General features: G+C 37.9%; 1 protein-coding gene across 15 annotated transcripts in view; it reads left to right on the top strand.

Moving 5' to 3' along the window:
• The window catches only part of nav2 (neuron navigator 2), a 691,770-nt gene that overhangs the window by 666,850 nt on the left and 11,341 nt on the right, over window positions 1-13,579 (top strand). For all 15 annotated transcript variants that reach the window (XM_062967809.1, XM_003214661.4, XM_008106124.3 and 12 more), the window contains 8 exons: window positions 1,039-1,198; window positions 1,909-2,009; window positions 3,665-3,760; window positions 4,331-4,499; window positions 9,106-9,341; window positions 10,133-10,287; window positions 10,975-11,243; window positions 11,580-11,698. In XM_062967809.1, the coding sequence (XP_062823879.1) occupies window positions 1,039-1,198; window positions 1,909-2,009; window positions 3,665-3,760; window positions 4,331-4,499; window positions 9,106-9,341; window positions 10,133-10,287; window positions 10,975-11,243; window positions 11,580-11,698 (1,305 nt within the window). The remainder of the gene's footprint in view (window positions 1-1,038; window positions 1,199-1,908; window positions 2,010-3,664; window positions 3,761-4,330; window positions 4,500-9,105; window positions 9,342-10,132; window positions 10,288-10,974; window positions 11,244-11,579; window positions 11,699-13,579) is intronic.

The following is a 13,579-nucleotide window of genomic DNA, read 5'->3' as shown; positions in this document are numbered from 1 at the left end:
CCACTCAGTGTTGGGAGCTCAGTCTCTTTAGGAATGTCAGCCCACCCTTCCTTCTAATCAGAATCTGGTTTGGCGTGCAATATATGACTCGATATGATGCCTCATGAACTTGAATGGATACTGTAACTGTTTTTCTTAATGTTTATCCTATTATGCTTATATTATTGATGTACTGTACTCTGATTGTTGTTTATGTGATTTTAATATGTTGTAAGGTGCTTTGGGTCCCGTGAGAGAGAAAAGATTATTATTATTTATTGTTACTTATCTAACTGTTGCAACTTTGTGGGAGGTGTGTATAGAATCTGGTTCTAGGATTATGGAGTGACAATCCTTGCTGGTCCAATTAATTGGTAAGGGGGACTTTGAGAATGTATCTGTTGGGATCATATCCAGCTCTTAGGTGTTGCTGAGGAATCATTCCCCCAAGTGGCAGGATACCCACACAGTGACTTCTGCCCATGTCTATCCTGGGTCTGATTCCCTGGGTCAACTGGCTTTGGCTTACTGATCAACAGGTGGATTGGTTAATACCCGGATCTGGACCTGGATCAACTCCAGACTCTTACAACTGTAACCAATCAAAGTTTCTGACATTACTTCATTCACATTATGTATCTTGGGATTGTATGTTGGTGGAGTGCTTGATCCCTTGGACCAGCTATTGTGCTTCTCCTGGCCTATTTACTTCTTTATGTTTATTAGTAGGTGGAGCTAGTGTTTATTAGTGGGTGGAGCTCCATACATGTTTTGTTTAACTCTTCATGAACAGCTAAAAATAATGATTTCAAATCCCCTCTGCTTTACTAGTGAAGACAAGGATGATGTAAAAGAGAGAAGAAGGTCTGTAGAAGTTAGTCAGAGATAAGCCTTTATTTCTTGATAGTTGAGGTGGTAGGGATGCAGCAGTTGAACAAAATAAACAAGTAGGAATCCAAACCCTTAGCTTAACATATATGCTTAGAGAAAAATAGAGAAAGCAGGAAGGTCTTTTCATTTCCTTCATAATTTTTTTGCTTCTTTCCTTTCCTAATACAGAGTGAGATTGAGAAACTAAAAGCAGAAAATGATCGTCTGAAGTCTGAAAATCAAGGCAGCTGTAGTAGGGCCCAGTCTCAGGTTTCCATTTCATCCTCTCCAAGGCAATCTATGGGACTCTCTCAGCACAGCCTGAACCTCACAGAGTCAGCTAGTCTTGGTGAGTATGTGAAAGGGCAGTGGGCAGGTTTTATCTTGTATCCATTAATGAAAAGTACACCAAAAGCTAATGGGCTAGGTGTGGAAGTGGAAAAGATGGAATAAACCCTTCCATTATAATACCTTTGCTCTGTCATACTTTGAAGTGTGGCAATCAAGTTATGACTTATTTACACTGAATCATATTTAGTCATCTAATTGCACTCATTTATTAGACCTTTTTTCAAGACAAACCATTAATATTTCTGTAAACTCACTTTGTCTCTTTGGTATCCACTTCAGGTTCTGAGGCATATATTTACATTATTTTATCATTTACATGGATTCACAAAATGATACGTTGATAGAGTTCACAAAATTAAGCATTCAAAAATCTCAACTGTTTTACTTGACAAAAGTAATGTATAAGGAATGCGTGTTGAAGTCAAAGCAGGGAAAATAGTTTTCAGTAGCTGAAGACAGGGTTTCGTTGCTCTGGTATAACATGTTTTGTTTGCTGATGGCCAACAAATAAAAAAATTATGCAAGACAGGCATACTTGATTTGCATAATGTAGCACTGTTTTCAACTTTCCCTGGTGGAGAATTATGATTGATAAGCCCAGACAGAGTACACACAATACTCCTTATATTCACCAAGAAAGACAAGTCAAAGCTACCCTATCTGGCTCTTTACATGTATCTAAAAGAGTATTTGTGTTTTCCTCCAAAGATATGCTCCTAGATGACTCCAGTGATGGCCCTTCTCGGAAAGAAGGTGGCAGACATGTTAAAATAATTGTCTGCTTTCAGGATGAAGTTAAATGGAAAGAGGTGAGTTAAAATATGTTTGACCCTTTGTTAGGGAAAATAAGATTATCCTCATAGAGCAGATTAAAATATCCCTACTGTCTACATAGTAGTTTTATTGGGAAGAAAAATGTGGTTTAGTTAGTTGACCAGATAGTTTTTTGAGTATTACCCATGTATCCATGTGTTTTAACCTTGCATTCTGCAAGAAAACAGCCTCAATATCTGAAATGCTTCCTTTTCACAGTTACATCTCCTTGGTCAGCTTTGGTTTTGGCCTTTTGTAAGAATTTTTTTTTTTTGCTTGTCCGTGACCTCTTGGCCATTTCCCTTCTAGAACAGCGAATGAGGGCAAAGTTTTCAAAAGAAACTGAAAGAAAAAACCATGCTTTCAAAGGTGTTTCCATCCTCCAAAGTTCACTTCTGGCATAGTTCCTGTTAAGATTGTTTCTCTTGTACCTTTTTACTACTTCTGATGACACTGCTTTGATCACAATTCTAGTCTAGACTCAGTGCCAGCAGCTGTGAATGTCTTAAGTACTGGGAAGTCCAGACCTGCTTTTGTCTTAGAAATTTGAAATGAATTATAGAGAAATTAAACTAAATGTACACACAGCTTTGAGGAACAAGATTTTCATGATCAGTCATGTAGAATTTTAAATATGCCTTATGGCCTCTTTCTTGTTCCCTAGTTTTAAAGTAACCTAAAAAAGAGGGGGCATGATCCAAAATAGAGATCAGGTGCAGGGCAATGAGACAAGCACCTGTGTATCAATCAAACTCACTTGCCAGATTTAGAAGAATCGTGCAGTGTAATGTGAAGAACATCTTTCATCAGATTTACTGCAGCTTGCTTTGATGTGTTGATGTGTTTTATTGTTTTATGTAGTTATAATATTTTTAATTTATTGTTCTGTGTTTTAACTTGTATTGTTGGGCTTGTCCCCATGTGAGCTACCCCGGGTCCCTTCGGGGAGATGGAGATGGGATACAAAGTTGTTGTTGTTGTTGTTGTTATTATTATTATTATTATTATTATTATTTATTCATTTCTATCCCGCTTTTCTCCTGTGGGTGGGATTCAAAGCGGCATACAACATATAAAATTCATACAAATACATCAGACAGCAATACATAATAAATTAAAAAATAAAGTTGTTATTATTATTATTTGGCTACTGATTATCCTTCTTATACAATGCAAGGTGCTAGTATTTACTTACAAAGAATTGGTTGAATTCCAAACCACACAAATGGGATAAATTCTGGCAGTGTTGCAGTTTTTTCCCCTGTAAACCATACTGTAAAATATAGGGGGATACATTTTTGCTTTTTTGCAGCACCGTGCAATGCCTTGCACTATCTTGTGTGGCACACAGTTGTGCTTGATCAAAAAAAAACCTCATAGTTACAGAAGAAATACATAGATGAGGTGAACACATACAGGATCAATAATAATAGTAATAATTATTTCTTACCCACCTCTCCTCACGGCTTGAGACGGGTTACAGCATTGCTAAAACACACAATCAAAACACAATCGTTTAAAAACAGGATTGTGGGTTTCAGCTCAGATATTTGCTCCACAATGACTGATAGATCTTAGTAAACTATTTTCCATTTCTGGGAAGCATAGGCAGTAAGTCTAGCCTTCTTTTTACACATTTGTCTGCTTTCAGGATTCTCGGCCCCGCCTCTTTCTCATTGGCTGCATAGGAGTCAGTGGAAAAACCAAATGGGATGTTCTGGATGGAGTTGTTAGAAGGCTTTTTAAGGTAATTCAAGTTATTTTTCACTCTTATTCATAACAATATTGCTTTGAAAGTTGCTGCGATACTTCTTTTGAAGAATTTAATTTGATTCAGAATTCAAACAATGCTAACAAGCTCTTCTTAGTTGCATTGATAAACACTGCTGACTTTACTGGCATTGATTGTTTCTAAAGACAGAGTGTTAAAAAGTAAAGTTTAAATGGAGAGTTTCCTAAGACTCACTTTACTTAAACTGTTCCTGCATGCTAAACAATAGCACACTAATATTAAGCAGTTTTTTTCCTTCATGAGTCCATGTTTATGTGATTAATAATATATATTTCTGAGAGATCATTATGTATTGAGTGTGGTCTATGTTTTAAATTACTGTTCTGCTGTGATTTTATTATTTGATTGCAACATATCAAAAGAAAACATTGGTTTGAACTAAAATGGGCAGTGAATTTGGTTTTCTTTTTTCAATTGTGTTTTGTCGTATATCCTTCATCAGCAAGATAAAAAAACACTTGATTATATAGTTCTTGTATTCACTTTTTATGTATTTATTTTTTCATTTCTGTTTCCCCTTCATAGGAATACATCATTCATGTAGATCCTGTGAATCAGCTGGGGTTGAATTCAGACAGTGTCCTGGGATACAGCATTGGGGAAATCATTCGCACAAATGGCTCAGAGACACCTGAACTTCTGCCCTGTGGCTATCTGGTTGGTGAAAACAACACCATCTCAGTGACTATCAAAGGTAAATTATAGGTGATCTGTTGCTTCACCCTCATGCAATTACATGCCTTATGACGCTTCAGAATTAAAAGAAACTCAGAGAAGCAAAACAAAATTTAATTAACTTAATTCCTTTCTAATTTTTATCTCTTTAAGTTGCATGTTATTATTGGTGAACAGTTTGAAATACAGCCACATTCCTGCCCAGTATATTCCCCACTGAGAACGTTTGGTTGGCTTGAACCACTGTAGAGACTGTACACAGAGTATTCAGCTTCCCCCTTCCACCCAAAAAAGTGCCATTTTTGGAATCAGCAGGTCAAATATACTGAGAAACTTTTTAGACACCAAAATGTGTGTTGGCCAGTACATTAGCTTTATAAACAAGCATCTTGGTATTTCTACAAATGTCCCGATCCTAAAATTATGCTTCATTGGAAAGAATGCTGTGCTCACAGAGCTCAGGTGGTGTTGTATTTCAGCATTGATGTTGACTTTTGTGGAGATGTGGCTGCCAAGATAACAGAAATGCTCAACATTTTCTAGCATTACACCATTAAGCTGTATTGCTGGCATTGCAGAGAGATTGATTTGTTCCTGTTGGTAGAGCATTTTGGGTTTTTTGATGCTAAGTGAAAGGCCAAGCTTTTCATTGGCTTCTGTGAAGGTGTTTAAAGTGGCTTGTAGATCTTCCTCTGAATGAGCATGGACTCTACATTATCAACAAATTCCTCGGATCTTAAATTTGAACAACCATATCCACATACATGGGCCAGTACATTACTAGGGGCTTCCAGATTTCACAGTCCTGCCTCTGTCGCCACTCGCCATCAAACTTTTGTTGTTTTTGGTTTGCTTGGAAGATGTCTGTGTGTGAATTTGTTTTATGTGTGGGAATTGATGCACAGCAACCAACACACAATCTTCACAGTAAAAGGTTCTAATCCAGTGGCATGAATACCACGATGATTGGTAGCCTCTTATCTGTTGCAACCTTCATCCGCCTTCACAGCCATTGTAATGTGTGCCATGTTATCATCTGCCTATTGTGTCATTTACGACTTTCTTAGATTGTTTTTGGTCTGGTTCCTCCCCTGTGACATTTGTGTCATGGGTGACCCTGCTGACTCCCGACGGCTTCGCTCACATAAGCCTGCTCACCACACCAAGGTGATGATCCAACAAGGAGAAAGAAAATTAATTATATGTATATACTTATAGATATGTTAGAGACATTTTGTGGGACTTGAAGCCAACTTTACGTATGACTGGCCAGTTTTGCGCCCTTTATTTATATTTTGAAAATTTGGAAACCCTAATAGATGAAGTTCAGTATTGTATGAGTGGATTCCTACCTAGAATCATAGAACCTTAGAGTTAAAAGAATTGATCATCTTGTCATGCAGAAATAATGCATCAACAGCACTCCTGAAAGATACCTATATAATCTTTCATTGAAAACCTCCAGAGAGGGGAAGTCTACCAGCCTTTGAGGCAATCTAATCCACTTGCAAACAGCAATTACATAAAATGCATTATTCTAAAAGTTTAGGTGGCGTCTATTTTCTTGTAATTTGAATCCATTGCTTCATAGTCTTTATCTTGCTCCATCTTTTACATGACGCCCATTCATTTACTTGAAGAAAGCTATCATGTCAACTGTCAGTTTTCTTTTCTACAGGCTAAACATGCCCAAATCCCTAAAAAAAATTTCCTCATAAAGAGTTGGTTTCTTGACCTCTTGATTACTTTGTTCATCCTTCTGTGGACACATTCCAGCTTGTCAATATCTTTCTTGAATTGTAATATCCAGAATTAAAGCAGAATACTGCTATTCTCTTCACTGTGGAGACCATACTCCTATGCATTGTTTAACTTCCTCCAGCTCCTCTGTCATTTATTATATCTCAAAGACAGTTTGGGAGACACAGAGAAGCCTGCAAGGGAAAGGGAAAATCTCTTTCTCTTTTCATTCCAAGGAGCTATCATGTCAGCAAGATGGGATAACTGAGTAATTGAGAAGTACTCCCAAATACTTCTGTCTCCAATGATTGGGTTCTCAAATGACTGTGGGAGAGCCAACCATGTTCAAACTGAAAGGGAATGTTCACTTTTCTGGTTCTGTCTCATTACTGAGTGAATATCAGAATGTTTTTTTTAACTCACTGCCTTATATAGCACCTGGTGCTATTTAAGAGTATGTAGGATTTAAAACAAACCCCCCACACAAAGCTCATTTTGACTTTAAGACTCAGCATATGATACAGATATTATTATATTACAGAAGCCCTCTTTCAGTCATTTTCTGGTGAGTTGATAAAGCATTTATACCTTCCAGATATACAGCTGTTCATACAATGGTCTAATCTTGATTCCTAGTAGTATGGGCATTAAACATTCCATTTTCATGTAATCTCTCAACTCACATTCCATCTGCTTGCTTTTAAAAATTGCTGTCTTTGTCTTCAGAATCAGTCAGCTGTGCTTGCTGACACTGCAGAAGTGTTCTCCTATGGAAGTGTGTTTGCCAAAAAAGATATTGCTGTCTTTAAATGCACATTTAATTGTTGAGTGGTGATTGCTATGTAGCCAAAATGCTGCTACTGAGAAACTGCATACTTGGCAGATCAATTAAGGTTTGTAGAAATACAAATGAACATTTTTTAAAAGACACCTTAAGGGACCAAAAAACACCATGATGAGGACTGTGGCTACTCAGATTCCATGGAACTTTATGTTTCACTTAGGAAAAAATCAAAAAAAAGGTAACTGGAATACAATGGAATTTCTGACTGGTTAGAATTTAAACAGGAGTGCTCGACTGCAGCATTTTGTTGCTGGTTCCACTTTTTTTCCATTACAGTTATTTTAAAGAGTAAATGGTGTTAGCATTGCATTTTAGCAAAGTACGATAACTCATGGGTTACATTATGTGACAAGTATTTTTATTACCCTTAAAAATTCTCCCAGATGACCCACAAAGCAATATTTTGGAATTAAGTATTCAGCATTTGCTTCCCCCCCCCCCCCAAAAAAAAACCCAACTTTACTGATCATTCACTCTATGAAATGCTTATCTTTTACTTTTGCTATCACAGTAAAAATATATATTATCTGTGACAACATTAAGCTCTAATATGTTATTGCCAGCTTCTGATTCATGTTAGTATTTCAGAAAGGACAAAAGTATCTTGTTTATTTATGGGATAATGGTCAATGTTAGCATAGTGGAGAATGTGCCTAAACAGTGGTTGAATATATTTGCATGACAATCATGCACAGTCTGACAGCATGAAAATGAGGTTTTGCAGCTGGCATAGTCAACATGCATGGCCTCCAAGTGAAGTTGGGGTGAGTACAAATGACCTCAGTAGCATATTTAGATATTTAAACACCTGGTGGATTACACCAAAGGCCTATCTAGTCCAGCATTCTCAGTTGCCTATGAGGAGCCCCCAGTCAAAATGTGAGCATAATTGCCAGTCTACATACATACGCCCCAGTCAGAGACATCACTGGGACAATGTGAAACTAATGCCTGTGTCCAGATTTGATCACTAAATAGCATATCTTTTGTCAATATTTTTTGACTTTATGTAAATTTTCATATTTACCAGTCATCTTGTAATAACTGTAAATAATGAGCTCTTACATTTAAGAATTCGTTGGACCCAAATTAAAGACATTCTTTATATGTTAAAACCAGGAGAAAATGTATTATTTGCATAGCGCTACAGGCAATAATTCATTGGCCAGCAAGTCACCACTTCTGCTAAGTAAAAGGTAAAGATTTCCCCTGACGTTAAGTCCAGTCGTGACCGACTCTGGGGGTTGGTGCTCATCTCCATTTCTCAGCCAAAGAGCCGGCGTTGTCCATAGACACCTCCAAGGTCATGTGGCTGGCATGATTGCATGGAGCGCAGTTACCTTCCCACCGGAGCGGTACCTATTGATCTACTCACATTTGCATGTTTTTGAACTGCTAGGTTAGCAGGAGCTGGGGCTAACAGTGGGCGCTCATTCCGCTCCCGGGATTTGAACCTGGGACCTTTTGGTCCGCAAATTCAGTAGCGCAACGCTTCAACACACTGTGCCACCAGGGGCCCCTTCTGCTAAGTACTTGCTGGCAAACTATGGATATAGAAGAGAAATTTGTGTATATTATCTCTTTTCTTCCACTCCATTTCAAGTAGATGGCAAACTTTGAGAGAAGGAAAGTTTTGTTTCTTCTTTTAAGCAGAGAGTGAGGTGCTTTTTGTTTTGTTTAAGGAACAATACTTAAATAAGTTTGTATTAGAAACCACTTTAATAGGATTTGTGATGGGGAAATACAGAGAGTTTCCCATGATTTCAAGATTAAGTCTTATTGGTTTTCTTTCAATAAAGGCTATAATAACTAATTGAAATGTTTTGCATAATAAAAGTGTTATAAACCATACCCATCAAATGCATTTGCTTCACAATTATTTTGTCTCCTCTTAGGTACGTTACTCTTGCTCCCATGTTCCATAGCTATGGAAGTTCCTGGAGTTTAAAAGCCTTAAAACATTTAAATTACAATCCTTAAAAGTGTTCAAATATACCTTCAAATAGTTTTAGTAATACATGTGTTCTGTTTATTTATACAGGTATTACAGAAAATAGTTTGGACTGCCTGGTTTTTGAATCACTGATCCCAAAGCCTATATTACAGCGTTACGTGTCACTGTTGGTGGAACACAGGAGAATAATTTTGTCTGGTCCAAGTGGCACCGGAAAGACATACTTAGCCAATCGTCTGTCAGAGTATATGGTACTTAGAGAAGGCAGGGAGCTGGCTGATGGTGCTATTGCAACTTTTAATGTGGATCACAAGTCCAGTAAGGTGAGCATACAGAAACCAAATGTTCTTTAAACTGTTTGCAAATGAAGACATTTTATTCCTTCAGCAATGGCAGAAGGTTGGGCTAGATCGCCCTTGTAGTCTCTTCCAACTCTATGATTCTAAATGGTCTGATAGAGTGTCCTTTAGACCCCATGAAGAAGAAATACCAGCACACTTTTCAAGCAAAGTTTTCTTATACTTTGACTTGGCCCTGCGGGCAGGCGGAATACACTTTGCTTAAAGAGTGTCCTGGGAATTCTGCTCATGTGATCTAAAGTGAACCTGTGGTCAAAGAGGACTGCTATCTGGTGAGGAATGAATGCCACCTGGTTACTCGTTCATGTCATTTGAAGACTCCTTCACTTTGTAAGACTACATTTGTCTCCACAAAGCCCACAACAAAGTTCATGGAGCTGACAGACTTATAGAGAAGGGAAGCTGCTTTTTAAAATCTCAACTGCCTTTGCCAGTCTTCGTTTGCTGCCTCCTGTCCTAGTCATTCTGGCATTTAGCTGCTGCTATGCATGCTCCTTGCTCCAGAAACCATAGCTCATTTATTAATTTAGTCAAGGTAGGTCTGAAGAGGCAGTCACTTTCTTGAAATTCACCACTTGAGGATCTAAATTCTTTTAAAAACAAAATACAAAGTTTGCCTGAGCTGTAATTTTTAATGCTATTCAAATTTGTATTTATTATGTCTTTTTGGTTTACTATTACTGCTTTTGTATCCCCTGGAATCTCCTAAAGAATTAACTGAAAACCAGTTTCTCTCTTTCCCACCTACATCACAGGAACTCCGTCAATATCTTTCCCACCTCGCTGACCAATGCAATAGTGAAAACAATGCTGTGGAGATGCCTTTGGTGATTATCTTGGACAATTTGCACCACGTTAGCTCCCTGGGAGAGATCTTCAATGGTCTCTTGAACTGCAAGTACCACAAATGGTAATAACATGTTATATTTCAAATTAAATTTCCTGGATCTGTGTCCCAATGAAATGAATGTAAAAAATTAGCCATGACCTTTGTCCCATGGTGGTTGTTGTTTTTTTAAACAAAATTATCGTAATTTGAACATTCATTAACTACAAGCATAATAAAATTAAGCAACTGAACGAACTAACAAATGGGATGTAATCAGATATAACAGTTCATCAATTTCATATTTTGGTTTTAGTATCCTTCCAAAAGGCCAGCTGATGAGAAGAGGAGTGTGCAAAAGATGCTCCACATTTGTTGAGTCTATGAAGGGAAGCCAGTCCTGACCAATATTCTCAACCTGTGGGTCCCCAGATGCTTTGGCCTTCAACTCCCAGAAATCCTAACAGCTGGTAAACTGGCTGGGATTTTTGGGAGTTGTAAGCCAAAACACCTGGGGACCACAGGTTGAGAACCACGTCTCTAGATGAAGAATTCCTCCAATAAAACTCATTTCCTTCAGAGTTTCTATCCTATACTTTTTTGCCTTCTGTGTGATAAAATTTTTGAAACATTTTATAACACCACAAACTCAGCTACTACTGAAATTGGTTAACAGAGTTCTTAAATTCATTCACATCTCAGAGGTAGTAAGGAAAAGGCTAAATGTTCTCTCTCTTGGGTTTTTTAAACTTACAAATTTGTTTCCTCTAGTCCCTACATTATTGGAACAATGAACCAGGCAACATCCTCTACGCCCAACCTTCAGCTCCATCACAACTTCAGATGGGTTCTGTGTGCCAACCACACTGAGCCAGTCAAGGGTTTTCTTGGTCGTTTCTTGAGAAGGAAGCTCCTTGAAACAGAAATTGGTGGCCGGATGAGAAATGCAGAATTGGTCAAGATCATAGATTGGATCCCTAAAGTCTGGCAACATCTCAATAAGTTCTTGGAGGCTCATAGTTCTTCAGACGTTACTATTGGTAAGAACTCGGGATTATTTCTCAGACAGTACTTTTTATTGAAATAACTAATTTTAACATGTTAACATTTTAATGTGTTAACATTCCAAGATACCACAATAAATTGGTCACTTTATACACATGTCTCTCTTTACTATTAAACGGTATTAACTGGTTCCTTTGGTATGGACCCACATGTTCTCTCATAAGAGTATTTTTTTCCTCTCGCCCTTTCTTTTTTCATTTCCTCCTCTTTTTGCCATTCCATATTTGATATTGTGCTTAAAATGATTGCCATAAGCCACACTCACCAAATACATTCCAAGAGTAATGTTCTTCTTTTTCTTCTTCTTGTAGGTCCACGACTCTTTCTCTCATGCCCTATAGATGTGGATGGTTCTAGGGTTTGGTTTACTGACCTTTGGAACTACTCAATCGTTCCCTATCTTCTTGAGGCTGTCAGAGAAGGGCTACAGGTGAGGTTATTTGGGCCTGAAATGAGTTTAAACTAGATCCATGTTGATCAGATGAAGTGCCTAATTGCTCCAACATTTTAAAAGTTAAAGCCTCAAAGACTGACTCTATATAAACATGGGATTCATTCCTTGTACAAAAACTATTTATTGTTTCTAATTGTTCTACATCTGAAAGATAACCAGTTCATATACACCCAGTGGGTGCTGGATTGGACCTGAAAGTAAATCTGAGTGGGCAATTTAAGTAGATTAATCCTTGTTCACTCTGAGAAGTAAGGAGAGTTTTAAACTGGAAATCCAAACTCGGTACCAACAAGCAATATGATGATCTTAAAAAAATGAAGTGTTTTGAAAAAGTGCACATACTTCCTGAGACTGGTATATACAGCTTGTTTGAATCTGTTCTCTGATTTAGTGAAGTCTGGGTGAAATACTTCCTCCAAGTGCATTCCTCAGTAACAGTATAATATTTTCTTTTTGAATAAAAATTATCTTTGGCACAAGTTCCCATTCTAGCTACACTGTCTTCCACGCCCATGCATTCATGTGTAACAAATCATCTGTGTATGTAATAGTGTAATGAAATGAACCACCCTTTTCTCTGAGTGTTGCAGTCACCACATCATTGGAAGAGCACAGAGATGTTTTTGTCATAAAAGCCTTTCCTTATGGGCTGTGAAGAAATAAATTGTAATATCTCTATGTTACATTTTTATTTTTTGTGAAAATATGGTGGTTAGGGCGTTGTTCAAAATCTTTCTTCGCCTCTATTTTTGATATCAGACAAAGCTCCTAAAAAGAAATATCTAATCTAAGTAAATAAATGCCTCCACTCCTTGTTTCTGGTAATCCTATAGTAATACAGGGTGTTTCAAAATGGGTGTATATTTTCAGTTTGGGATTTTTGCTGTGGCTGCTTCCACCTTGTGGTAAGTATCAGATATAACAACACAGGGTAAAGGCAGAATGTGTCAGTTTCAATGTAGGTGAGGGAAACTCCTGTTGTTGTTTTATACTGTAGGTCATCATAGGCCTATGTAAAATTGGGAAGCCCTTGCAGTCAAGTATCTTAACCGGAGGTCAGTTGTTTCCAACGGTGCTATGGATTTTGAATACAGGGCGAAGGGAGGAAACGTCCCGAGAGGAAGGCACCTTAAACAAACCTTTGTTGTGACTGCCTTCCATCTGGAAATCTATGTCCTCATAGACCAGTGGTTCTCAACCTGTGGTTCCCCGGGTGTTTTAGCCTACAACTCCCAGAAATCCCAGCCAGTTTACCAGCTGTTAGGATTTCTTGGAGTTGAAGGCCAAAATATCTGGGAACTCACAGGTTGAGAACTACTGTTATAGACCATGCAGATCTATAATAGGTCTCCACAGACAATTACAGGTCCACTTCCAAAACTCTACCTCTAGAAGACAATCATGCTCAGCCATGAGTGATCGCCCATGATGATGATAATGTGTGTATGAAAATAATTGTTTTCTGTGCTCAGGAAGCTTGTAAAGGAAAATGCACGTCAATATTTCTAAATACATTTAAAAAATGGCAATGTTTGGAGGGAGACCACAGTACAGATGGATTGACTCAATCAAGGAAGTTGCAACCCTGAATTTAGAACATCTGAAGAGGACGGTTGATGAGAGTCCCTCATTCATGAGGTCACCATGAATCAAAGTCAATGACAAATAACTGCATCCTGCATGCTTAACATGCATACTATCCAAGTTTAGCTTTTATGTGTGATGTGGCTTCAAAGGACAAGGATCTTCAACTTGCTTCACTTGATGAAGAATGTATATCTAGGCCTTGATGTTAAAAAGCTCTGTTCACTAGAGGGGTTTTTTGCCCATGATAGTTTCGAATAAATTAGGAATGCT

Source organism: Anolis carolinensis, chromosome 1, assembly GCF_035594765.1.
Source record: "Anolis carolinensis isolate JA03-04 chromosome 1, rAnoCar3.1.pri, whole genome shotgun sequence".
Classification (NCBI taxonomy): Eukaryota; Metazoa; Chordata; class Lepidosauria; order Squamata; family Dactyloidae; genus Anolis; species Anolis carolinensis.
The sequence above is the reverse complement of the archived record's forward strand: the minus strand, read 5'-3'. Positions and strand labels throughout refer to the sequence as shown.